Genomic DNA, 27959 nt, shown 5'->3' with positions numbered 1-27959 from the left:
AATAATCTTAAAAGCTCTAATATTTCAGATAGCAGAAAACCTTGAAGCCATAGTTCTGCGAGAATTTTGTAAAAGCAGGGAAGAGTTGCCAGTTGAAGCTTTATCACAAATGAGTAACCTGAAATTGCTTATACTTAGAGATAGAAATTTGAATTTCTCAGAATGCTTGCATTTTCTTTCTAATGAGTTGGGATATTTTCAATGGCAAAAATATCCTTGCACATGTTTGCCATCAAGCTTTCAGCCAAATAAACTCGTTAAACTAATCCTGTGTCATAGCAACATGAAAGAACTCTGGAAGGGAATAAAGGTATGGCAGATATCATTATTTTTGTTCGTGTTAATTTCATGATTAAATTATTTTCTTAACGTCTATAATTTAATTAAATTTATAATTAAATTTTTATAATTTAAAAATATTCAATTAAATTCTTATACCATCAAGGTAGAAGAATAAAATCTTAAGAAGAGAAAATTAATATAAAAATATAAAATTTTAATTAAATGTCAAGTTTTTATCTAGAAAGTATGTATTCTTTTTTAATTCTTGAAAATAGTCATTATTAACATATTCATATTTACTTAAAATTATTTTTATATTCACAAATAAGTTATTTCATCTAATAGTTAATATACTTTATTCTTCAATTTTTGGATCTATAATTATAAATACAAATATACAACTCTAATTCTTTTTCCAATAGCATTCATTTATTGATATTATTATTTATATCTTTTTGCATATGAATAACAAATGTTGATAATAATATCCATTTGAATATAGTCACAAAAATATCTATCTAATTAATTATAATTTTTTATTAGAGAAAAAATTACAAAAAACTAATAGCAAAAGTAATTACCTTTTAACTTATAAATGTAAGCAATTCGTTAATACTAGATTTAGACTTCACATTTTACAGAACTAAAATGAATTAATTTATATATATAAGAATAAACCTCCTGTTCATATCCTGACCCAACGCAATGGTCAGGTTGAATTAGGTCAAAAAGGTACAATTCAAAGAGTTGACCTTCACTGTTCACCCGACCTCCCAAAGAGATCGGATTCGACATAAGCTGACAGATGACACTTATTTAAATAAGTAACTGCCTCCTAAAATCTCTCACCCACTTCTAGAAGAGATATCTCAACAACTCTAAGATAAAGGGACAGTTATCCACCATCAGAAGTGGAACTACTTCAACGGTGGTTATTGGTTCATCACCTATAAATACACTGACACGCTCAGGTAAAACTAAGTTCCAATATACTAAAAACCTGCTTACCTCCTTTGCTAACTTAGGCATCGAAGTGTCTTTGTAGGTACCACCCCCCATTCTCTCACATACACAACTCGGATGGCGGTTCCCAGACATAAAGCAAGTCAGAAACCACCTTCCTCTAGCATGTGGGCCTCTCATTCAAGCCTAACCATCCGGTTCTAGGTAAGTTCCAAAATATTGGCGCCGTTGCCGGGGACCTGGAAGATGAACCCATAATGGCGGATGACCAGTATGAGGACGGACATACTGCATTAGAATCTGAGCAAGAGCATCAAGATGTAGTCAACAATAACAGAGTAATAATATCTCTGCAAGGAGCAGAAAGACAACACGACGAGGGCTCCTCAGGTGTTCAAGGCTCAAGAAGAATCTCCTCTGAGGTTCATCAGCCAGAGAAGGAGGGACAACCTCATTCTGCCGATCTCATGGGGCTGCTACACGGCTACCAAGGGAGGCTAGAACAGTTAGAACAAGAGCTAGAACGACAACGAAAAGCAGAGAGAAACCTAAGGAGAGAAGTCGAGTGATGAAAATAGCTTGAAGAAAAGCTCTCAAGGCTGGGATCCGACCTCAGAAATAAAGGTTGTCGTGCTGACCGAGAAGACACCCCATTGAGGGGAGAAGATCCATTCAGTGAAGATATCATGAGGGTTAAGGTTCCCAGAAACTTTAGAAGCCCTGACATGGATCTGTATGACGGAACTATTGACCCAAAGCACCACTTTAGCAACTTCAAAAGTTGGATGTATTTAGCTGACGCCTCAGATGCTACCCGCTGCAAAGCCTTCCCAACGACTTTGACAAAGGCGACGATGAAGTGGTTCGACAGCCTCCCCCCCCCCAGATCGGTCACCAGCTTTGACAACCTCTCGTGTAAGTTCCTTATGCGATTCTCAATCCAGAAAGATAAAGTCAAGCACGTGCCTAGCCTACTAGGAGTAAAACAGGAGGTCGGGGAACCCCTGAGGGACTACATGGAAAGGTTCAACAAAGCGTGCCTAGAAATTCAGGACTTGCCTACTGAAGCAGTGATAATGGGTCTGGTCAATAGACTTCGAGAAGGACCCTTCTCACAGTCCATCTCAAAGAGACATCCGACTTCCTTGAGTGATGTACAAGAACGAGCTGAGAAGTTCATCAATATGGAAGAAAACGCCAGGCTACGAGAACCCAGCTGACGACAAGGGCACCCCCATCAATCAAAAGAAAAAGAGAGAGAGCCCAAGAAAAGGAAGAAGTCGGGTCTGCGAAGCCCAGAAGGTATCATTCCTGCACTCCCCTACGAGTTTCCCTAGTCGACGTCTACAGGAAAATTTTTCATACTGAAAAGCTACCTCTCCCACGACCAATCAAGAACAAAAAGGGGGGAGCCATAATGAATAATGTGAGTGCCATAAATTGTATGGTCACTCCACCAATGATTACTACGACCTAAAAAATGTGATAGAAAAGCTTGTCAGGGAAGGTCGGCTAGACAAATATCTCATGAAAAGGTTAGACAATCACGGGAAAAGAAAAAGAGATGATGAAAATCACGGACGAAGAAGTCCGCCCCCACAAACCCCCGAACGACATATTCATATGATATCGGGAGGCTTTGCGGAAGGAGGGGTGACCAAATCATCTCAAAAGAGGCATTTGAAAGAAGTCTATCAAGTCAGAAATGAAGGACCCGACCTTCCAACTGTTTCCTTCACCAAGGAGGACGGACAAGGTATTGTGCCTGAGCATGACGACCCAGTAGTAATCACTATGATCCTCGCCAAAGCTCATCTACACAGAACTCTGGTGGACCAAGGGAGCTCGGCAGACATCCTGTTCAAACCAGCATTCGACAAGCTGGGATTGGACGAGAAGGAGTTAAGGGCCTACCCTGACACTCTCTTTGGATTAGGGGACACTCCCATTAATCTGTTGGGCTTCATTTCCCTACACACTACTTTTGGAAAGGGGGTGAAAGCCAAGACTCTGAGTATCGACTTCATTGTCGTCGATGTAGCTTCTGCCTATAATGCCCTGATAGGCAGAACAACGCTAAATCAGCTTGGAGTAGTGGTTTCTACCCCCCATCTTTGCATGAAGTTTCCAACACTGAAAGGGATCACCACCATTAGAGGAGATCAGAAGTTGGCGAGAAAGTGTTACAACGAAAGCCTTAACCTGAGAGGTAAAGGCAAAGAAGTCAATATCATTGAGCTCGGAGGAGTCCGAGTTAAAGAAGAGCTACGACCACAGCCTGGAAGAAAGACTGAAGAGGTGCAGATCGGGCAAGAGGTCAGAAAGAATACCAACATAGGAGTTAGTCTAACGGAAGATCTGAAGCAAATGCTGACATAGCTTCTACAACAAAATTCTGATCTCTTTACATGGAAAGCTTCCGAAATGCCTGGGATAGATCTCGAACTCATGTCACATAGATTGGTTATTCATCCAGGATCCCGACTTGTCCAACAAAGAAGACGAAAGCCAGGACCTGAGCGGCTCAAGTGGTCGAAGAGCAAGTACAAGCCCTACTGGAAGCAGGCTTTATCAGAGAAGTCAAGTACCCAGCCTGGCTGGCAAACGTGGTGCTATTCAAGAAACAGAATGGCAAATAGAGGATGTGTGTCGACTACACAAACCTTAATAAGGCGTGTCCAAAAGACCCATATCCTCTACCAAATATTGATACCCTAGTGGACTCCAGCTCGAGGTATCAATACTTGTCATTCATGGACGCTTACTCGGGGTATAACTGAATCCCGATGTACAAGCCAGACCAAGAGAAGACGTCATTCATCACGCCCAGAGCAAATTATTCCTACGTGTTCATGCCATTTGGATTAAAAAATGCAGGGGCCACCTATCAAAGGCTGATTAATAAGGTATTTGCACCTCATTTGGGAGAGTTAATGGAGGTATATGTAGACGACATGCTGGTGAAAACCAAGGATGATGCCAGCCTCCTGGACAACCTCTCGAAAGTCTTCGCCACCATAAAAGCACACGGGATGAGACTAAATCCCAATAAGTGCACATTTGCAGTGGAGGCAAAAAAATTTCTAGGATTTATGCTAACACAAAGGGGGATTGAAGCTAACCCCAACAAGTATAGAGCGGTCCTGGAAATGAAGAGCCTGACCTGCTTAAAGGAGGTCCAGGAGTTGAATGGCCGACTTGCAGCTTTATCCAGGTTCTTGGCAGGATCAGCATTAAGATTCTTACCACTTTTTCCTCTACTAAGAAAAGTATGCCAGTTCGAATGGACTTCTGAATGCGAGGGGGCATTCCAAGAGTTCAAAAGTTACCTGAGCCAATCTCCAATTCTTACCCGGCCAAAAGCGGGTGAAGAACTCGTGCTATACTTAGCTGTCACGGAGAAGGCCGTAGCGTCAGCTTTAATACGAGAGGATGAGGTTGGACAGCATCCTGTCTACTTCACAAGCAAGGTGCTACAAGGCCCCGAACTAAAGTATCAAAAACTTGAGAAGTTTGCATATGCCTTGATAGTAGCATCTAGAAGGCTTCGGCCTTATTTTCAATCTCACACCATAAGAGTTCAGACGAACCAGCCCATGAAGCAAATTCTTCAGAAAGCAGATGTTGCGGGTAGAATGGTTCAATGGGCTATAGAGTTATCCGATTCGACTTGAAATATAAATATCAGACTGCTATCAAAGCCCAATGCCTCACAGACTTCGTAGCCGAATACGCAGGTGATCAAGAGGAGACCTCCACGATCTGGGAGTTGTATATGGATGGCTCCTCTAACAAAGTCGAAAGTGGTGCAGGCATAATACTGGCTAGCCAGGAGGGAACTCAAATAGAAGTCTCCTTGAAATTTGAGTTTTCGGCCTCCAACAATCAAGCAGAATATGAAGCCCTGATTGCCGGACTGAAGTTAGCCAAAGAAGTCGGAGCAACCAAAGTCGTAGTCTTCAATGACTCTCAAGTCGTGACTTCTCAGATTAACGGAGAGTACCAGGCTAAAGACCCAAATATGAAAAGATACTTAGAAAAAACTATGGAGTATCTTAGGCGATTTCCTAAAACCGAGGTCAGACATATAACTTGGGAACTCAACAGCAGAGCAGACGCCATCTCCAAGTTGGCAAGTACCAAGCCTGGTGAAAACAATAGAAGCCTAATCCAAGAAACTCTCCAAGAACCTTCAGTCACAAAGGCAAACACCAAGCTAGACATCTTAGAAGTTTTCGGATTAGACCTCAGTTGGATGACTCCTCTGATCGAATACTTAAAATTCGACATCTTACCAGAGGAACAAAAAGAGGTCAAGAAGATTCGGAGGGAGGCACAGAACTACACATTGGTGAAAAGTGTCCTTTAGGAGGATTCGAGCTTCCAAGATCGTGGCACGCTTGTAATATGAAGAGATATTATAGCTAGAAGCGAACCTCGCTCTCTGATGTACTCTTTTTCCCGACTCCATGGCTTTTTTTTCAAAAAAGGGTTTTCCTGGAGGGGGTTTTAACGAGGCATCAAAGCGAGGGCCAGGGGCAGGATAATCATTCCCTTAGTAGCGAAAGCATCCTTATGAAACCACATTTCATTAGTAATAATATCTCTTTTCTCTATCTTTTATTTTTCTCTTTAAAGTTTTCATTTATCATTACTACGATACGCACCGACTTAAGCTCGAAAAAGCGCAAAAATTCATCGACCGACCTATGTGGTCGGCGAGATAAAGCGATGAGGTACAAGTCGGCCTAAAGAGGTTATAAAAGTTGATCATGTCAAGCTCGAACATAATATAGCTAATGACTTACAAGTCAGAAAGCCCGAATAGAATAAAATACATCGCAAAAATAACCTAACTTGCTCTTTCAGCACCTCAAACAGCACCTCGGTCCCCTCAACCGCGGACTCCTCCAGATCCTGGTATCCCTCCCTAAGCTTTTCCAGTTCCTCCTTTAATTCTATTTTACCGAAAAAAGGCGAACATAGTTCTCTTCGGCCTTCTCCTTTGAACCCTTAGCCATGGCACATTGACCCATCAACTTCTTCTCCCTCTCCCAAGCCTGGTCAAGCTCTTCCTTTTGCCTAGCATTCTCCTCTTGTAGCCTCCTCTCATCCTCTTGATACATGACAATCCTCCCTTGGAGATCCTCCAAAGATTTTTGAGTAGTGCTCAAAGGAGTTTTGTCAAAAATATCAAGGAGGGAGGTGCAGACCCCGGCAGTTCAAATTCCCCTTCGAATTAAAATGTTAAGATGATTTCAGATAGCAGCAGCATCCATAGCAATCTGGCTGTATGGAAGGATGTGCTTCCTAGTAAACTTCAGACCATCCAAATCGGCATCCCCAACACTAGAAGAACCAACTTCCATGGTCTTGAGTTTTTTTTTATCAAGTTCCGAGGCGAATTGAACGGGGGGAGCAGGAGGAGGGGAGGAGGAGGAGGAGTAGGAATAGGATTTACCAAGATTGGCCGAGAGGAAGAGGTCCCCAGACCAGACCCATGAAGAGGAGGAGTAGTAGTAGAAGCTCCGAGTTCCTGTGCAGCAACTCGGGCGCGAGCATTCCTCTTCGCCTCTTGCACCTTCTGGTAAGCTGCTCTCGACCCGCTTTTCACCATTTCTGAAAAGAAAAGCGAAATTGATTAGCACACAAGTTGGGAATAAACATATTAATACAAGTCGGAAGAAGTCAAATGTGGTTATAAGAGCAAGAAATGAAAGACTACCTAGCTCAGCCGTTACAGAACTCGGAGATCCAAGAAGAAATTTCTTGGTGTCCAGGTTGGAGCCCATCCCCAAGCCTCTTGAAAGAACTCGAAAAGAGCCTCCTCTACCCCATCCAAGTCTGCTAAGCTATACTTTTCTACAGGAGAGGTTTCTACCCAGTACAAAGAAAACTAGAGCTCATTATTCTCATCCAGGAAAAAAGGGTGATGGCCTTCAACGGCTTGGACTTTGAAAAAGAAATTATTGAAGTCATTGAAGGATTCGTCAAAGATGGAAACAATTTTTTGGCCTTGAATGGCTCGGAAAGACACCCATTGTTGTTTGTTTTGTTTACTGAAAAGCTTGGTCAAGTGGAAAAGATAGAAAAAGATTTTTAAAAAAATCAGAAGGTCAAGCTCTCGGCTGACAAGCTGAAAATTTTTCAAAAAACCCCAAGAATTGGGATGAAGTTGGGAAGGAGCTACCCTACATTGGGACAGGACCTCCATTTCAAATCAGAAAAAGGCAAGGTAACCCCTAAACGGGTAAAAAGACAGTCATGCATGAAAATAAAGTGGGGGTCAGTATCATTATTCCTCCCACAACAAACTCGGTCCTTAGGATCGGGGGCTATCAACTCATATTTGGGTTCATCACCGTCGAGGCTACAGACCCTTTGGTGCTTCCTGAGTTCAGTTATGAAGACATATCTACTAAAGGGTTCTCAGAAAGAACAGAAATATCTACCCATCTCAAAAGGGCTTCAGGAATTTAGGAAGACATTTCTTAAAAAGGAAAAAATGTACGTGAAAATGATAACACCTACATTACGCAGAAAAAGAAGTCATCAAAAAACCAATCCATAACGAAAAAGTTCTTTTCAAACAGAAGGTAAGAGCAGATAGCAGTCATAGCAAAAGAGATCTTCACAAAAGGAAAAATGCAAAATTTCAAAAATATTCCTACTACGAACAGTAAAAATGCCACAAAGGAATCTCACTCTCAAAACATGCAGTATATTAAGTAGAAAGCGAAAGGAGATGCAAAGAACCAACCTTTTGTGAAGAAGAAGATAGAAAGGCGAACACTGCAACGAAAGAGAGCCTGAGAATTCTGTGAGCGAGTAAAAGAGCGAAAGAGGGAAACAGTTCTCAGAAAACAAACGAAAGAAAAGAAAGAAAGAAGAGGGAAAGAAATTTATAATACACTAGGGGCATAACAGTAAAACGACGCAGTCATTAAGAGGACGCGCCGTTACCGATGTAACTGTCCCACCCCCCCGGCGTGTAAACACAGAAGACAAACGGACACGGCGGTTGATTAGACGCGACGATTGAGAATTCAAAATCCCGTCGGTTTTGCGACTAAAAAAGAAATACCAACTCAAGCATCCCCGAGTTCGTTTAATACTCGAATCCGACTCATAACTAAGAGATCGAACTCGAGAAAGGGCACTGTTTATACCCTGACCCAACGCAATGGCTCGGCCCAGTTAGGTCAAAAAGGCCCAATCCAAAGAGTTGGCCTTCACTGTCACCCGACCTCCCCAAAGAGGTCGGATTCGACATAAGCTGACAGATAACACTTATTCAAATAAGTAACTACCTCCTAAAATCTCTCACCCACTTCTAGAAGAGATATCTCAACAACCCTAAGATAAAGGGACGGTTATCCACCATCAGAAGGAACTACTTTCAACGGTGGTTATTGGTTCATCCCCTATAAATACACTAACACACTCAGGTAAAATTAAATTCCAATATACTAAAAACCTGCTTACCCTCTTTGCTAACTTAGGTATCGGAGTGTCTTTGCAGGTACCAACCCGGCCCCCATTCTCTCATATACACAATTCGGACGGCGGTTCCCAGATATAAATCAAGTCGGAGACCACCTTCCTCTAGCGTTTAGGCCTCTCATTCAAGTCCAACCGTCCAGTTCTAGGTAAGCTCCGGAACACCTCCCTTTAAAAGAAAATTATAATTAGTTAGATAGATATTATCAATTATATACATTTATTCATAAAATATTAATAATAACACCAATATACGAATACAATTGGAAAAAAAATTGAGTTGTATTTATATTTGTAATTATAAATTAAAAAAATTGATGAGAAAAGTATATCAACTATTGCATGAAATAACTTATTTGTGAATTTAAATATAGTTTCAAATAAATATAAATGTGTTAATTAATAATGATTATTTTCAAGAACTAGAAAAGAATATATACTCTCTGAATAAATATATTAAATTAAAGTTTATTTATTTGATTTCATATAATCTTTATCTTTGTTCATTTTAAGTAGTTACTTTTATTTATTGTTTCTTTTGTCTTTTTTAAAGTTACATTTAAATACTATAGCATAAAAATGAAAATATTAGACAAAATATATAAGAATTTGAATAGCTGAAAGTAATGTTTAATTTTTTAATTTTATTTTTTATAAATCATAACATTATGTATTTTTAATAATATTATTATAATTAAATGATATATTAAAAGAACATAAATGGTTGAAAGAAAAATAAAGCAATGTACAGGTGACAAAATAATGTGTAAATAATGCAAACAATTAGGTCAAAAAGGACAAAAAAAATTAATGAGTTGGAAAGTGGTTAACTAGTTATAATAATAATATGGTTTTCTTTTATTGGATTTTTTGTTGTTGTTGTTGCAGGATCTACCAAAATTGACACATATAGTACTAAGTGATTCTAAGAATCTTGTAAAGATACCAAACTTATCTCAGGCCCCAAATCTTGAGGAACTAAATCTTGAAGGATGTGTTAAACTTGTTCACCTTGATCCATCTGTTGGTTCTCTACTAAAGCTTCATTCCTTAAATCTGAACAACTGTAAAAGCCTTGTAAAGATACCCATCTTATCTCGGACTCCAAATCTTGAGGAGCTAAATCTTGCCGGATGCGATAAAGTTGTTCACTTTGATGCATCCGTTGGTTCTCTAGAAAAGCTTCGTTGCTTGAATTTGAAAAACTGCAAAAACCTTGTTAGTATTCCCAATTGCATATTTCGTCTTAATTCTCTTCAAAATTTAAATCTATCTGGCTGTTCAAAATTATTTAGATATCAGTTGTTAGAGAAACCAAGACAGATGCAAAGCCACATGACATCATCCATATGCAAAACTCTTACAAGGCCTCTCCATTTTTTATCTTCCAAAAGGCGTTTGAATTCAATTGGTTTATCGGTGTCTTCTTTGTCCCGTTTCCCAACTTTGACATATCTTGACATAAGTTTTTGTAATCTAGTTGAAATCCCTGATGCTATTGGACTGTTACATTGTTTAGAACGCTTAAATATAGGGGGAAACAATATTGTTACGCTACCATATTGCGTCAAGGAACTTCCCAAGCTAAGCGTGCTGAATTTGGAGCACTGTAAGAATCTAATGTGTTTGCCAAGTACACTTCTGCCGATCAGAAGAGTATATCGTGGAGGAATATATGTTTTCAACTGCTCGAATTTGAGTGGCACGGAAGGTTGTCGTGTGACAGTTATTTCATGGATGATAAGAATGATTCAGGTACCAACTTCAATTCCCTTTTTTCTGTGTATATTATGAACTTATATTTTTAAGCATACCTAATTTCTACGGTGGCAGGCGAACCTGCAATGCACTTTCCCCAGATGCATAATTGAAGGTGTTGTTCCAGGAACTAAAATTCCAAGGTGGTTCAGCAAACAGAATACGGGTAGTTCAATGAGGCTGGATCTATCTCCCATTGTGGATGACAATAATTGGATTGGCATTGCTGCTTGTGCAACATTTGTTGCACATCATGCTTCAACCCAATTTGTTGGACGAGAGACAGGATCTCTTTTACGTTATCGTTTTCGTGGTAATCCGCTTGGGCCCATTGGTTGCCTTGTTCCAATACAGTTTAAGCAAGATTTGATCACAACTGAATTGGATCATATGTTGCTAATGTTTCTATCCCACCACTATATCGTTAAAAGAGGTTCAAAAGAAGGAGCATATTATCTTGATGGTATTGAATTGGCCATCGAAAGTGGTTATCCAGAAGTAGTAGAAGTGAAAAGTTGTGGTTACCGTTGGGTATTTAAGGAAGATTTGGAACATTTTAACCCAACAATGATGTACACCGCCAATTCTTCATCTCACCACAATCAGAAGCACAATGTTTTGGCAATTCAAGATGACCAATTAATGTAGCCTTCAATCCTTAAATTGATGAATGAATGAAAATGTTGCATCTGCATTTTGTCTATACTGCAACATTTTTAACAACTCCCACACTACATAAAGCATTCTCTTACTCTTTAGTGATTCAGTTTTTTTAGAGGCTCTTGCTTTACATTTACAAATGGGTTCATGTAATTTAAATGTTTTTAATTAAACTACTATATCATAAAAATAAATCAATCAAGTCCTTACTTCTATAGGTCTTAAAATATTGGTCTTAAACTACATAAAAATATACTCTTTTTTCAGCTATTTTAAAAAATATTGGTCTTAAAATAATTAGAAAATTCAATTAAATTTTATTCATTTCACAATTCACCTCATATAACTATAAAAATTAAGCTAAAAAAATGTACTAAAATATTGGTTAACACAGTAAAAATAAAATTTGGTTTTTCCCAATACATAAATACATAAAAAGTTAAGAGCAATGCTAGGGGGCCAGCAATTTTTGTAATTGTTAGCCATCAATTAGCCATCAATGATGATTTGATGGTGTGAGATTGGTGTGAGATTTCATCTAATGGTTCACCTTCCTCTGCTGGTTACATGCTGGCCAAAATTCAATAAAACTGCTGGCCCCTAGACTTTTCCAAAAGTTAAAAGACATTAACTTATATTTTATAATTTTTATGAAAAATTTTACTTGTAATATCCTTAATTATATATATCATCAATAAAAGTTTTGCTGCCCTTTTTAGGATATATTGAAATATTACAGAACAATAAAAGAATCATCACTTTCATGTAATATTAAGTATAAACTATTATTAAGTATGAATCCATTTCTAGCATTTACATCTTTGATATCTAACTAGAAAATTGGTGGTAAAAGAAATTTCTAAGTGCCTTGTGTACAAAATTTTATAGCATTCTGAACATGTTACGAAGCTACAATTCATGTATATGAGATCCTTCGCTACAAATACTCATCAACTTCGTTAGTCTCTATCGCACAGAGTCATTAAAGGAAAATGAGACGAAGCCCCTAAGATCAATAAACCAAACGTATCTTTCAAAGAGCTGCAACAATTGTCATATTGCAGGTTAACAATGGTTAACGCGTAGCTACTTATCTAATTAAAACTGAGAAGTATGTCCCACTTGAAAGTTTTGTTTTGTTCATAATAAAGTATTAACTACTCACTGCAAAACTTTTCAACTAAATTTACCTACACAGGAAAACTATTACCTGAAGCTTTCTTTGACTATGATCAACAGATTACCCATTTGAATATTATTATAGACTTGTGCTTAGGTGAAATCTAACTTTTGTTCATGCATTGGTTGCTGTGTGATTACATGGTTTAGATAATTTACATGCTTTTTTAGATTGACAATCCTACTCATAAAATTAACCAATTTATATATCAGAAGAGCGAAAGTTTCAAATCTATCACCAATATTTATTTATGTTAGCTAGATGCTTTTTGGATAAGCATTACGTGAGGACAAATACAGTGTACAGATTGCTCTGCTTTCAATATTCCTGTAGCCATGCCATTTACTTGTACACAATTATAATTCGGTTTACTTTTTCTAGTATTTCTTATAATTTTACTATTTTTAATTATATTTTTATTGTTTAAAAATTTGTAATTGAATCTTTATATTAAATAAAAGTTTATAATTAAATTTTTATTAGTAATTTAAAAAAAAAAAACACATAATTTTATAATATTTTATAATTCATCTTATGTCAAACACAAAAATAAATATATAAAAACACATGTATTTTTTACAAAAAAATTACTTAAAATAATACCTAATTAAAGTTTTAGTTTATCATAAAAATTTAATTATAAATTTTTAAATTATAAAGATTTAATTAAAAATTTGACGAGATATAATTCTACATTAGAAAATAGAGATACTTCTTGTTTGCTTAAGCCATAGTAGAGAAGATTCACTGTAGATAGTCAATGGTCAACACATTTTCTTGTAAACACTAAACATGCTAAGAATCTACGAGTCATGCATATGAGATCTTTCCGTGCAAATACTCATCAATTTTGTTAGTCATCCATCACCATCAATGACAGTCATAGGAGGAAAATGGGACCAAGTAGAGCGCTAAGCTCGAGAAACCAAACATGCCTCGTTTGCCATAGAGAAAATGTTTGGCAAATGAAAAAGATTTGGACAAAAGAATCTGTTTACCAATTTTTAATATATTGAAATTCATACCTATTAGTGTTCTAAAATAAAAAATATTGTCACATTAGTTTAATAGTAAACTTTGCATAATTTTTCAACTATTTTTTACTTTACATAGTAATATTAACATTATTGATGTAACCCATAACATGGATGAATTAATATGTTATAAAATGATGTTATTCAATGATTTATGTTATGAAGCATGTGTTTATAATAACTTAATATTTTTAGATATTTAAATACTATTTAAATGATATATAGTGATTTACAATGCATTTAAAAAAATTGTAAATAAAATTACTAATTATAAACACCATAAATTAAACAAAAATTAGAGATAGACAAACACATTTTATGTGGTTATTATAAAGTTTCACATAAACATATTTTTTTATTCATATAAATGTACTTGTAGTTAAGAGATTAGTACGTCTATATATAAATTTAAAAGAGTTTTCTTTTTTGTTTTGAGAAAGGCTAAAAAATACATTAACAAACATGACCAATTTGAATTTATAACAAATATATTAAATAACACTAAATCTAACCTATTCAATTTCATAATATGGTAAAATCAAATATCCTAGCAAACAGTGGTGAATCTAAAAATTTTATAAGAGGGGTCAAATTAAATACAAAATAAATTAAAATATAACATAATAAAAAATCAACAAAATATAATTTATAGTATATAGATTAAAATTAATAATTATATTATATAAAAATTAACATTCAACTATATACTTTAGGATTTTGATATTTTTAAATTTGTTCTGCAATATTTGATATAATTAAAATTATCAATTTATCATTTGAGATAAATTTTAAAACATTCTCTTTTTCAACATATACAATTATATAATTTACTAAAAATTTATCTTTAATCTTGTTTTAAAGTTTTGTTTTAATAATTTTTATTGTTTAAAAAGTTTATTATATTATTACTATTGCCATAGAAAGAGTCAAAATAAAAAAAAATTATAGTTGTTACTTTTTTACATTAATATAAACCTATATTTTTTAATAACTTTTTTATACATTTTTTATTTTTTTAAACATATTTGTTAATTGCTACTAATATATTATAATACACCTTATAATTTATACATATTAAATTACTAACATGTAAATTTTTTTAATGAGTTAGTATACTAAAATTTATTTAATCTATAACATATATATATATATATATTAATTATATAATAATAATAAACTAATAATATCAATTTTTAAAAAAAAAATTGGGGGACCATGGCCACCTCAGGTCCGCCCGTAAATCTGCCATTGCTAGCAAATGTGATTTATTACATGCAAGTAGTTTTTTTTTTTTATAAAAAATGACAAATAGGTTCCTGATTTTTTTTTACAAATATTTTCGTCTCCAAAGATTGAAAAATATATTTATGTCTCTGAACCTTCTAAAATCTAGACAAATTTATCTCTCCGTTAAAGTAATTCCGTTGGACCTGACGGAAAAGTCTAACGTGGCTCCCGTTACACTGACCTAGCCGTTACGGAAGCACACGTGGCATTGACCTTTTCAAAATAGGACATATTCGTCCTCCCACTCCAAAACGACGTTGTTTTGCATAACCGTCCAAATGACAAAATTATCCTTCTTTCTCTTTCACCTCCTTCTCTTCTTTCCCTTCACCGGAGCACACTCCGACAACAACAACCAAAACAACGCTTCTTTCTGTGGCTATGATGGTGAACAAGAAGAAGAACACTTCATTCTGTTATGGAGTTCTGCTAAGGAATCTATGAGGTTGATTGGCTTAAGAAAAGGTTCTATGGTTAGTTCAATGATTTCAGTTGAAGAAAATTGAAGAGATACAACAAGGTTTGAAATAGCTGAATGTGTGTTGTTGTTGGTGGTGGTGGTGGTAATGGATTTCAACTTTGACCAAGAATTGGTTCTGCGATTCTAAATCGCAAGGTAAGGACAAGTCGTTTGTTAACTCCGGAACCACGATAGCGGCAGTGCCTTCTTGATTGTGGGAGGAGGTTGGCTTTGCAAACCGGACACGTGGTGTAAGACTTGAGCCATTCTGTCCTATCATCTTTCTCTCAAAAATTACATCACCAAAATCCCAACAAACTTCTCTTTCTCCTTTTCTACTATAACTACAACCTTTTTTTTTATTTGTACTAACTTGTAACAATTCAATTCAAACCCCTCTCTCTCTCTCTCTCTTTGGTCAGTTTTAGAATGAAACAAGTGCAGCAGAATGAATATCCTCATCATTGTCTTCCTCAAAGTTTTTCACACCCTATGTTAATGTCTCTTCAAAATTGAGAACTTTATCCAAAAGGGGTTCAAGAAAACCAAAAAAAGTCATAAAACAAAAATGTGTGAATTGAAACTAAGTAAACGATTCAAGAACACTCAAGTTTATGCTCTTAGTTCTTCATCAGAAAAAGCCAGTGGTGGTAGTGGTAGCACTAGTACTAGTAGCAGTAGCAACAACAAAGCTTTCAACAAAGCTTCATCAATGGCTTCCACCAAATTCAACAACAATAACAATAAACATAGAACAAGAAAGTGAGAATCTAGAGAGTAATAAGAATAAAAGGAGAAGTGTTGATGAACTGGAAATGCTGTGTTTGAATATGAACCAGGTGTTGAATTTAAAATATTGGGACTCTAATTGAAACGGCATCGTTTTGGAGTGGAAGGACAAATGTCCTATTTTAAAAAGGTTCATGCCACGTGTACTCCCGTAATGTCATGTCAGACTTTTCTATCCGATTTAACGGAATCACTTTAACAGAAAGGTAAATTTGTCCAAATTTTAAAAGAATCAAGAACATAATGTATTTTTCAATTTTTAGAGACAAAAATATTCGCAAGAATTTATTTATCTTTTTTTCTACTTTTTATTATATTCTTTGACATACAATCAAGTTTAGCAATATAATTAAATTTTGTTAATTTAAATAATAATTAAAAAAACAAACTCAGTAATTGACAATTTTTCTTAAGAACGATATTTTACTTATCATTTTTGTTACATTTGCTATTTAGTGTTATATCTAAAGCACATCATATAGTGCAAAGAAGGAAGTTATTAGATGAATATATATAACTAAATAAAAACAATCTAATACGAACATAATGTTTAGATAATTAAAAACAATCTGTTTTTTATTGAATCGTGATATCATGCATTTTTAACATAATTATTATAACTAAATAATATTAAAAGATGTAAATTATTAAAAAAAAGTCAAAAGATGATATATAAGTGACAAAAGTAATATATAATGAATAGATACAATTAGATAAAAAAAAATAAAAAAATTAAAAATATTATAAAAACATTATATATTATAGCGTTTTACGAATTTATTATCTAATACATATGGTGAGTAAATTGTTTAACAAACTAAAATAAAAAACTATAAACATTAATAAAAAAATTTTAAATAATTATAAAAAATATTAGTAAGAATAGACAAAAAAAAGTAGGAGACATAAGATTATGTGAGATAAGATAAAAATGATGTGTAAAGTGAATGTTGATTTATATAGTAAATATGAATAAAAATAAAAATATAAAGAGAGAATAAATTAATTTTATTAATTAATTTGTATCTTTTAAAAGAAAAATAATATTATTAGGCAGAGAATAACCTATATATAGAAATAAAGAATAAAAAAGATTAAAAGGCGAAGATAAAATCTAAGGTGTTTTTTTAATATATAAAAAAGTTATATTTACTATTTTACACTAAAATACAAATATTTACCGTTTTACATAGTATTTTTCAGTTTTGTACGTATTTAATTTCGTAATCAATATCTGTAAAATAAAGAAAGAAAATTTAAGTTTTTAATTTTGCAGTAGACCAGCAGAAAACAATTATTAACATTTCTTATTTTTAAGTTAATGATTAATTTTAAAATATAAATATCAATAAAAAATATATTTTTTATTTAGATTCAAATAAAATATAAAAAAAATTAAAATAAATGGGAATAGAAATTCAAATTTTATATTTTAGTTCAAATTCTAAAAAATTTACGTTTTTACAAACTTATGAATTTAAAATAGAATAATGAATAATTTTTAAAATTTTATTAAAAATTATTTTTTAATTTATTAATATCTAAAAAATTATTATCGAATTTTTTGAAGTTAAAAAAATTAATATAAAAAATAATCCTTAAACTATAAAAATTTAAACTTAAATTTTTAAGAGTTAAAAGTTCAAGCATCATGTTATAATAAAAATTAGTTGAAATCACTAAAACACAATCTGAAGCCATTTTTTGGAAAAGATTCTTTTTTTTTTAATTATATGTCAAGTAATTTCTCATCAAATATTCTTGAAGTAGGATTAAAAAAAATATGTGTCACAAAAAAATATGTGAAATAAAATATTAAATAACAAAAACATGTGAAAATTGCTCATCTTTCACAATGTCATAAGTCAGGGACGGAGCTAAATGAAATATTAGAAGGGAGAAAAAATATTTATAAAATAAAATAAAACTAAAATAAAATTTTAAAAAAGGTTAAACTAAAATTTACATATAATTTATATGTAAAAAATTAAAATTAGGAGGCTATTGCCCTTTTCTCTCTATGTAGCTCTGCCCTTGTTATAAGCTTATATATATATGGACTGGAGACCGACCCGGCCCAGAGACCTGCCGATCCGTTTGGGCGGGTCATCGTACCCGCCTGTCTGGCGACCCGACCACGCACCCTCCTTGCCAGTTGCATAACAGCTGGGGAGAAGGAAACTTCCTGGAAGGAGACCTTCTCCTATGGGCCTACTTTTCTAATAATGTATATAAGGGGAGGGTCCTACCCCTCCCCCAAGATACGTCACACACACCACCTTATTCCTTTCTCACCAGTACACCTGACTGACTAGAGCGTCGGAGTGTCTTTGCAGGTGGCACCCCCCTCTCCACTCGAAGAGCTCGTGAAGTCGACTGTCCCAACTTCACTCCCACATCCTTAAACCAGGCGAAACCCCACCTTTCCAACTCTACAACCTCCCCAATCCGTCTGGTACCCGAGTAACCGTACATTGGCGCCGTCTGTGGGGACTCGCCTAAATGGACATCATACAGGGTCCTGGAGGAAATGCCCGCAGGGCAGAGACCGCGGGGAGGCATCCGTGGCTTCCTCCCGGAAACACACGAGGTCCCCTCCACGACGACCCGAGCTGTCTTCACGATTCCAAGAGAGACGCCCCTTCGGGGGAACAGGCAACAACAGTGCCAGAATAATGCAGGAATTACGTCATAGGATGCAAAACCTAGAACGCCAGCTGGCTGATCAGGAACATCGTCAGAGAACTCCCGAACCAAGCCCTTCCCGATCTAACGAGGCACGTGGAAGAACTCCTTAGAGAAGTCATTCCCAGCGCACGCCCCGCCCGCAATCTGAGTACGAAAGCATCTGGAAAGAGCGGGAGCGCCCAAGAAGACGGCGTGACCCCGTGATATACACCCGGCATGAGAGGAGACGCGCCACAGAGCAAGATTGGGAAGACGGAGGAGAAAAGCCGAAGAGAACACGGCAACCCGCAATAATGGGTGCAACCCCGTTTCACCATTCCGTCCTCGAGGTTCGGCTACCAAAGCACTTTGATAAGCCGACGGACATGAGGTACAACGGAACTCAAGACCCACAGGAGCATCTTACGGCCTTTGAGGCCAAAATTAACCTAGAGGGAGTAGGCGATGAAGTGAGGTGTCGCGCTTTTCCGGTCACTCTAGCGGGACCTGTCATATGGTGGTTTAACAGCCTTCCGCATGGCTCTGTTGCCATGTTTTCGGATATTAGCCGCGCTTTCTTGGCCCAATTCACTACCAGGATCGCAAAGGCGAAGCACCCGATCAACTTGCTCGGGGTGACACAAAGACCCGGTGAGCCGACCAGAAAATATTTGGATCGATTCAACGATGAGTGTTTGGAGATTGACGGGCTAACCGATTCGGTGGCTAGTTTGTGTTTGACGAATGGACTTCTGAACAAGGATTTCAGGAAGCATATCACCACGAAGCCGGTGTGGACGATGCAGGAGATCCAAAGCGTGGCCAGGGAATATATCAACGATGAAGAAGTCAGTCAAGTCGTGGCTGCCAACAAGCGGCAACCCACCTACAATCAACCTCGGCAGCATGGTGGCGGGGAAAGGCAGAAGGAGCACGCCAGAGACGGCGGTCCAGGCAAGACATCCATGCTGTTTCTCCGAGTCGAAAAGTTCACCAATTACACCCCCCTCACCGTCCCTATCATATAAGTTTATCAGCAGATAGCCGAGAGGGGAATTTTGTCGAAGCTGCGACCTCTAAAGGACCGAACCGGGGGGAACAAGAGCCTCTATTGTGATTATCACAAGGGCTATGGACATAAGACACAGGATTGTTTCGACCTGAAGGACGCGCTAGAACAAGCGATCCGGGACGGAAAACTGGCCGAATTCTCCCATCTCATTAGGGAGCCGAGGAGACGAGATCGCGACCGCGAGGGAGAGGAAAAGACCCGCGCAGTGAAACGACGTCATGAGCCGGAGGACAACGAGCACGGCCTTACCATAGTGAACGTGGTAACAGCAAGAGACGCGGCTCCAAGGTTGAGGTCGGCACACAAGAAAGACGCCAAAGTCCTGGCGGTTTCCTCATCTTCCGTGCAAAGCTCAAGAGGGTTCCACCCATCTCATTCGGTCCAGAGGACCAATGGTTCGATGAGGTCACGGAAAACCCTCCCATGGTCATCACGGCCAGAGTGGGAACCAGCCTCATCAAGCGGATCCTCGTAGACACCGGGGCTGACTCGAATATCATGTTCTGCAATGTGTTCGATGCCTTGGGTCTACGGGATGCCAACCTAAAGACTCACCGGCACAGTGTTGTAGGCTTGGGCGACCACTTCATCAAGCTAGACGGGATAATCTCCCTACCGGTATCCGTAGGACTAGGACAGGGGCGAAGATCGGTAATGGCTGAGTTTGTGGTTCTGCGAAACTCCACAGCCTACAACGTCATCCTAGGAAGGAAGACTATCAACGATCTCGGGGCAGTGATCAGTACAAAGATGTTAGTAATGAAGTTCATCGCTGATGACGGATCGGTGGGATCCATAAAAGGAGACTTGAAAATGGCAGTCGCTTGCGACAATGCCAGTCTCTCCTTAAGGAAGAAATCTAAAGAGGCATCGGGAGTGTTCCTCGCCGACTTGGACGCTAGAGTCAACGACAAGCCAAGACCCAAACCGGAAGGGAACTTAGAGAGGTTCAGAGTCGGTGACACAGAGGAGAAGTTCACCTTCGTGAACAGAAACCTCCCACACGACCTGAAGGAGCCCCTAATGGAAATGATCAGGGCTAACGGCGATCTATTTGCTTGGACGCCAGCCGACATGCCGGGGACAGACCCCCAACTCATGTCACATCACTTGGCCGTCAAGGCAGAGGTCAGACCGGTGGCTCAAAGGAGAAGGAAAATGTCACAAGAAAAAGCAGAGGAGGTGGCCAGGCAGACGGCCAGCCTCCTCGAAGCGAGATTTATTCGGGAACTCGACTACTCGACCTGGCTGTCGAATGTAGTTCTAGTAAGAAAGCACAATGGAAAATGGAGGATGTGTGTGGATTACTCCGATCTCAACAAAGCATGCCCCAAGGACTGCTACCCCCTACCCAACATTGATTCGCTCGTCGACGCGGCGGCAGGATATCGGTATCTGAGCTTTATGGATGCTTATTCTGACTACAATCAGATACCGATGCACCGGCCAGACGAAGAGAAAACAACGTTCATAACGCCGGGGGGAATATATTGCTACAAGGTAATGCCGTTCGGCCTGAAGAAATCCGGGGCCACGTACCAAAGGTTAATGAACAAGATATTCAGCGACCTCATAAGCAAAACGGTGGAAGTATATGTGGATGATATACTTGCAAAGACCACCCGGCCTGAGGACTTCTTAAGCGACCTAGGAAATGTGTTTGCTTCCCTCCGACAACACGACATGAGGCTCAACCCACTCAAGTGTGCCTTCGCCATGGAAGCAGGAAAGTTCTTAGGGTTTTTGATAACCCAAAGAGGGGTGGAGGCCAACCCTAAAAAGTGTCAAGTATACTCCAAATGAAGAGCCCGGGCTGTGTCAAGGATGTCCAGAGGTTGTCAGGAAGGCTCACCACACTATCCCGCTTCCTCGGGGCATCGGCTGCAAAGGCCCTGCCATTTTTCAACTTGATGAGAAAGGGGATAGCATTTGAATGGACCCCCGGCGTGTGAGGAAGCATTCAATCATTTTAAAGAGATTCTTGCAACACTACCTTTCCTTGGGAAGCCCATGGTCGGAGAACCACTCTACCTGTACTTGGCCACAACGGATGAAGCGATGGCGGCGATTTTGGTGCGGGAAGAAGGGAAGGTTCAACAACCAATTTACTTTGTGAGCAAAGCGCTACAAAGAGCAGAATTGAGATACAGCAAATTAGAGAAGTTGGCACTTGCACTCCTGACTTCTTCCCGTAGATTATGACAGTACTTTCAAGGTCATTAGGTAGTCGTGAGGACAGACCAGGGAATCCACCAGATACTCCAGAAACCCGACTTAGTGGGAAGAATGATGACTTGGGCCATCGAGCTGTCCCAGTACGACTTGCAATATGAACCCAGGCATGCGATTAAGGCGCAGGCCATGGCCGACTTCTTGGTAGAAGTAACAGGGGACCCAACCGAGACAACGAGCATACGGTGGAAGCTGCACGTAGATGGGGCCTCCATCCAGACGTTCGGAGGTGCCGGGATCCTCCTGGAGAGCCCCGCTGGAGTCATATATGAACAGTCGATCAAGTTCGAGTTTCCGGTGTCAAACAATCAAGCGAAGTACGAGGCCCTTCTCGGCGGCTTAATCTTAGCATGGGAAGTCGGAGCCACGAGGCTAGAAGTGTGCAGTGACTCGTAGGTCGTCACTTCTCAGGTCAATGGGACCTACCAAGCCAGAGACTCATTGTTACAGAAGTATCTTTAGAAGGTCAAAGAGTTGAGCAAACAGTTCGAGGAGGTCATGATCCAACACGTTTTGAGAGAAAGAAACACACGGGCAGACCTCCTGTCCAAGCTAGCAAGCACAAAACCAGGGGCTGGCAACCGGTCTCTCATTCAGGATTTGATAAAAGAGCCAGTGGTCACCCTCCACCTGACAAAGGTACGCCCCTCTTAGATGGACCCGATCACCGACTTCTTGGAAAGCGATAAGACCCCTGATGACGAGAAGTCGGCCAGAGCGTTGAGAAAGGAGGCAGCCAAATATGCAATCATACAAGGTCAGTTGTTTAAGAAGGGACTCAGCCAACCCTTGCTAAAATGCCTGCATCCCGACCAAACGGACTATGTGCTCAGGGAGGTCCATGAGGGGTGCTGTGGTCACCACATCGGGGGCAAAGCCCTAGCAAGAAAGCTCATCAGAGCTGGTTATTATTGGCCATCAATGATAAAGGACTCCAAAGAATTCGTCAGGAAATGCGTCAAGTGCTAGGAGAATGCCAATTTCCACAAGGCGCTGGCAACCGAGCTAAGTCTACTAACGTCCTCCCGACCTTTCTCACATTAGGGAGTCGACCTCCTGCGACCTTTCCCGGTCGGTCCAGGGCAAGTCAAGTACCTTATAGTTGTTATCGACTACTATACCAAATGGATAGAGGCTGAGCCATTGGCCAGCATATCCTCATCCAATTGTCGGAAGTTCATGTGGAGGCAAGTGGTAACTTGATTCGGCATCCCTGAGGTCGTTATCTCTGATAACGGGATGCAGTTCGTTGACAAGAAGTTCGCAGAGTTCCTCGTCGGTTTGGGCATAAAGCAAAAGTTCTCATCTGTGGAACATCCCCAGACGAACGGCCAAGTTGAGGCCGCGAATAAGGTCATCTTGCTAGGCCTCAAAAAGCGACTTGATAAGAAAAAGAGCATGGGCTGACGAACTCACCTCCGTCATCTGGTCCTACCGCACAACCCAGCAATCGTCCACAGGAGAAACTCCATTCCGCCTGACATACGGGGTGGATGCTCTGATACCCGTAGAGGTCGGCGAGCCGAGCCCATGGTTGCTTCTGGGAGGAGTAGAGGAAGCTGTAGAGAAATACCTAGTTGACGAGGCTAGAGAAATGGCCCATTTGTCGGAAGTAGCGGTGAAGCAAAGAATGGCCCTACGCTACAACGCCAAAGTACTCAGGAGAGAATTCGAACAAAATGATCTGGTCATGCGGCGCAACGACATCGGGATGCTGACTCAAGGAGAAGGAAAGTTGACGGCTAACTGGGAAGGCCCTTACAGGGTCAAAGAGGTGATTGGTAAGGGCGCCTACAAATTGGAAAGACTCGACAGCAAGGAAGTCCCAAAAACGTGGGATTGCAGCAACCAAAAAGGGATTACAGCACCCACAAGGGAGCACCAAAATTCTCCCATCTCTAAATATACAATGTCAGGTACCTTGCTTCTAAAAATAAAATTTCTAGTTCAACTCGTTCATCAGGATTATCCAAAAAAATAACTAAAGAACAAGAACAACAAGTCAACAACAACAACAAAGCCTCATCCCACTAGGTGAGATTGGTTTAGGGGATCAAAAAATAATTCTTTTGGAGATGCTCCTCCAATTGAACAAAAATTCCAAAATCAAAATCTTGGGACACTGTGTAGATACCATGAACAACCCCCTGTGTTTGAGCGTTTCCACTATCCTTGTTCTGCCCAAAGCCCACCTCTACAGATCCAACAATAGTTTATGCGTACAAACACTCTTGGCTAACGGCTCAGCCACCTCTATCACTAAGCATGAGACAAGCCCTGTGATAAAGGAGAGACGTGTCAATCTCATATTCATTTGCATAGAAAATATGTAAATCTGTATCAATTTAAATCTGTACCATAGATTGATTCTTTGAATATTATTATTGACTCGTGCTTAGATGAAATTTAACGTTTGTTCATGCCTTGGTTGCTGTGTGATTACATGGTTTAGACAATTTACATGCTTCTTTAGATTGACAATACTACTCATAAAATCAACCAATTTATATATCAGAAGAGTGACAGTTTCAAATCTGTCACCAATATTTATTTATGTTAGCTAGATGCATTTTTGTATAAGCATTACGTGATGACAAGTACAGTGTACAGATTGCTCTGCTTTCAATATTCAAGTGGATCCTATAGCCATTCACTTCTACACAATTATAATTCGGTTTACTTTTTCTAGTATTTTTTTTAATTTTACTATTTTTAATTATATTTTTATTGTTTAAAAATTTGTAATTGAATATTTATATTAAATAAAAATTTATAATTAAATTTTTATTAGTAATTTAAAAAAATACATAATTTTAGAATATTTTATAATTCATCTTATGTTAAACACAAAAATAAATATATAAAAACACATGTATTTTTTACAAAAAATTACTTAAAAAATACCTAATTAAAGTTTTATTTTATCATAAAAATTTAATTAAAAATTTGACGAGATATAATTCTACTTAGAGAATAGAGATACTTCTGGTTTGCTTAAGCCATAGTGGAGAAGACTGACTGTAGATAGTCAATGGTCAACACATTTTCTTATAAACAATGTTGTAAATTTTTTGTGGTCGTTGTGGAGAAGACCGAACATGCTAAGAATCTACGAGTCATGCATATGAGATCTTTCCGTGCAAATACTCATCAATTTTGTTAGTCATCCATCACCATCAATGACAGTCATAAGAGGAAAATGGGACCAAGTAGAGCGCTAAGCTCGAGAAACCAAACATGCCTCGTTTGCCATAGAGAAAACAATCTGTTTTTTATTGAATCGTGATATCATGCATTTTTAATATAATTATTATAACTAAATAATATTAAAAGATGTAAATTATTAAAAAAAGTCAAAAGATAATATATAAGTGACAAAAATAATATATAATGGATAAATACAATTAGATAAAAAATAAAAAAATTAAAAATATTATAAAAACATCATATATTATAGTGTTTTACGAATTTTTTATCCAATACATATGGTGAGTAAATTGTTTAACAAACTAAAATAAACAACTATAAACATCAACCAAAAATTTTTAAATAATTGTAAAAAATATTAGTAAAATTAGATAAAAAAGAGTAGGAAATGTAAGATTATATGAGATAAAATAAAGAGAATGTGTAAAGCGAATGTTGATTTATATAGTAAAAATAAATATAAATAAAAATAAAAATAAAAGAGAGAATAAATTAATTTTTATTAACTAATTTGTATCTATTAAAGAAAAATAATATTATTAGGCATAGAATAACCTATATATAGAAATAAATAATAAAAAAGATTAAAAGGTGAATATAAAAACTAAGGTGTTTTTTAATATATAAAAAAGTTATATTTACCATTTTACACCAAAATACAAATATTTACCGTTTTACATAGTATTTCTCAATTTTGCACGTATTGAATTTCGCAATCAATATCTGTAAAATAGAGAAAGAAAATTTAAGTTTTCAATTTTGCGGTGGACCAGCAGAAAACAATTATTAACATTAAGTTAATGATTAATTTTAAAATATAAATATCAATAAAAAATATATTTTTATTTAGATTCAAATAAAATATAAAAAAATTAAGATGAATGAAAATAGAAATTTAAATTTTATATTTTAGTTTAAATTCTAAAAAATTTATGTTTTTACAAATTAATAAATTTAAAATAGAATAATAAATAATTTTTAAAATTTTATTAAAATTTTTTTTTAAATTTATTAATATCTAAAGAATCATTATCGAAATTTTTGAAGTTAAAAGAATTAATATAAAAAATAATCCTTAAACTATAAAAACTCAAACTTAAATTTTTGAGAGTTAAAAGTTCAAGCATCATATTATAATAAAAAGAGTAAAGTATCGTTTTTGTCTCTAATATTTGGGGTAAATTCTATTTGTGTCCCTAACATTTAAATCGTCCTATTTGTATCCCTAACGTTTGTAAAAGTGATTCAATGTTATCCTGCCGTCAATTACACATCATGAACGCTTTAGTTTGAGTTTTAAAAATCTCTTCTTCAAGTTAGAATACAAATGTCTGGGATAGAATCGATGATCCATTCCGAAAAATAGCTCATCAAAAGTTGAAATTAATTCCTACAACATTTACATAATTTACTTTTCTAGGGACATAATTGAATCTAAACACAAATAGTGGTATAATATTAAAATCGAACACATCCAAGTGAGGCCTAATTGAGAATGAATACATCTAAGTGAGAATAATTAAAAAATATAATATGATTTGTTAGTATAATTGATAGTAGGATAACATTGAATCATTTTTATAAACGTTAGGGATACAAATAGGACGATTTAAACGTTAGGGACACAAATAGGATTTATCCCAAACGTTGAGAAAAAAACGATACTTTACTCTAATAAAAATTAGTTGAAATCACTAAAACACAATCCGAAGCCATTTTTTGGTATAGATTCTTTATTTTTTTAAATTATTTGTCACGTAATTTCTCATCATATATTCTTGAAATAAGATTAAAAAAAAATATGCGTCACCAAAAAAAAATGTAAAATAAAATATTAAATAGCGAAAATATGTGAAAGTTGTTCATCTTTCACAATGTCATAAGTGAGGAACAGAGCTAAATGAAATATTAAAGGAGGCAAAAAATATTTATATAATAAAATAAAATTAAAATAAAATTTTAAAAAAGATTAAACTAAAATTTACATATGATTTATATGTAAAAAATTAAAATTAGAAGGTTATTGCTCCTTTTTCTCTATGTAGCTCTGTCCCTTGTTATAAGCTTTATATATATATATATATATATATATATATATATTCTTAATGTTCAATGAATTAAAATATAATTAATTATTGAAAACATATATTAATATAAAAAAATGGCAATTTACATAAATAAAATGAGTGGAACAAACCTTTACGCAAATACAATATTGAAAAAAATGGCAATTTACATAAATAAACTGAGTGGAACAAATCTTTACGCAAATACAATATTGAAAAACTATAGACAAAAATGCAATAATCCTAATTATATGTAATCTGTGACACTTTAAAGCAGATTCGAAATACACATAATCCGTTACATCTTGTCGCAAATTACGTTAAGAATCTGACACCACATAAATCACTACATCTTATAACGATTCATGACCAAATATACAGAAAATATAATCCACTACACCCTGAAGTGAATTATGAATAGAGTGGGTCACTATAAAAAAATATTATTTCAAGAAGAACGTAAAAATGGATAAATTATAATGAACTTTTTTACACTGTATTATTATAAATAACATTATTCAACCTATTAAAATTTAAATATATCTTCAAATTTAATGAACACTTATATATATAAATCTTTATGAAAATATAGAAAATAGTTAAAGCAATTTTAGCGACGGGATGAAATTTTATTTTGGAGCAAAGAAGATTGGAATAAAAAGGAAGGTAATTTTCCTGGCTTTTTATTCACCATTCACATATCAACACATGACTTGTTTAGCTTTAATTTTTTTTTTATTCAAATGGCCATTAAAATGGAGATTTGGTATTTTTTAATTAAATATTGAAAATGAATGTTGGG

At 36.5% G+C, this 27959-nt stretch overlaps 3 protein-coding genes across 5 annotated transcripts in view; all 3 read left to right on the top strand.

The window, feature by feature from the left end:
- LOC130968245 (disease resistance protein RUN1-like) overlaps positions 1 to 11208 on the top strand; it is a 28018-nt gene extending 16810 nt beyond the window's left edge. Inside the window, exons 3-5 of one of the 3 annotated variants that reach the window (XM_057893419.1) lie at positions 29 to 310; positions 9634 to 10500; positions 10579 to 11208. In XM_057893419.1, coding sequence (XP_057749402.1) covers positions 29 to 310; positions 9634 to 10500; positions 10579 to 11151 — 1722 coding nt within the window. In that variant the 3' untranslated portion in view covers positions 11152 to 11208. The remainder of the gene's footprint in view (positions 1 to 28; positions 311 to 9633; positions 10501 to 10578) is intronic. The other 2 variants (XM_057893420.1, XM_057893421.1) reach the window with 2 other exon arrangements.
- A 7686-nt stretch (positions 11209 to 18894) lies between these two features.
- LOC130965375 (uncharacterized) lies at positions 18895 to 20127 on the top strand. The gene is made up of 2 exons (XM_057890142.1): positions 18895 to 19534; positions 19610 to 20127. Exons 1-2 carry the CDS (start codon positions 18895 to 18897, stop codon positions 20125 to 20127), a joined length of 1158 nt encoding a protein of 385 aa, XP_057746125.1.
- Positions 20128 to 22538: 2411 nt separating this feature from the next.
- Positions 22539 to 22853, top strand: LOC130965374 (uncharacterized). Its single transcript, XM_057890141.1, has one exon. It carries the CDS (start codon positions 22539 to 22541, stop codon positions 22851 to 22853), a length of 315 nt encoding a protein of 104 aa, XP_057746124.1.
- Positions 22854 to 27959: the final 5106 nt, after the last annotated feature.

This window comes from Arachis stenosperma, chromosome 3 (assembly GCF_014773155.1).
Source record: "Arachis stenosperma cultivar V10309 chromosome 3, arast.V10309.gnm1.PFL2, whole genome shotgun sequence".
NCBI lineage: Eukaryota > Viridiplantae > Streptophyta > Magnoliopsida > Fabales > Fabaceae > Arachis > Arachis stenosperma.
The sequence above is the reverse complement of the archived record's forward strand: the minus strand, read 5'-3'. Positions and strand labels throughout refer to the sequence as shown.

Excerpts from the sequence above, each read along its gene's own strand:
- LOC130965374 (XM_057890141.1), top strand. The coding sequence starts at position 22,539 with ATGGACCCGATCACCGACTTCTTGGAAAGCGATAAGACCCCTGATGAC.
- LOC130965375 (XM_057890142.1), top strand. The coding sequence starts at position 18,895 with ATGGGTGCAACCCCGTTTCACCATTCCGTCCTCGAGGTTCGGCTACCA. Across the intron at positions 19,535-19,609 it reads CGCCAGAGACGGCGGTCCAG|TTTATCAGCAGATAGCCGAG; the intron begins GCAAGACATCCA and ends CTATCATATAAG.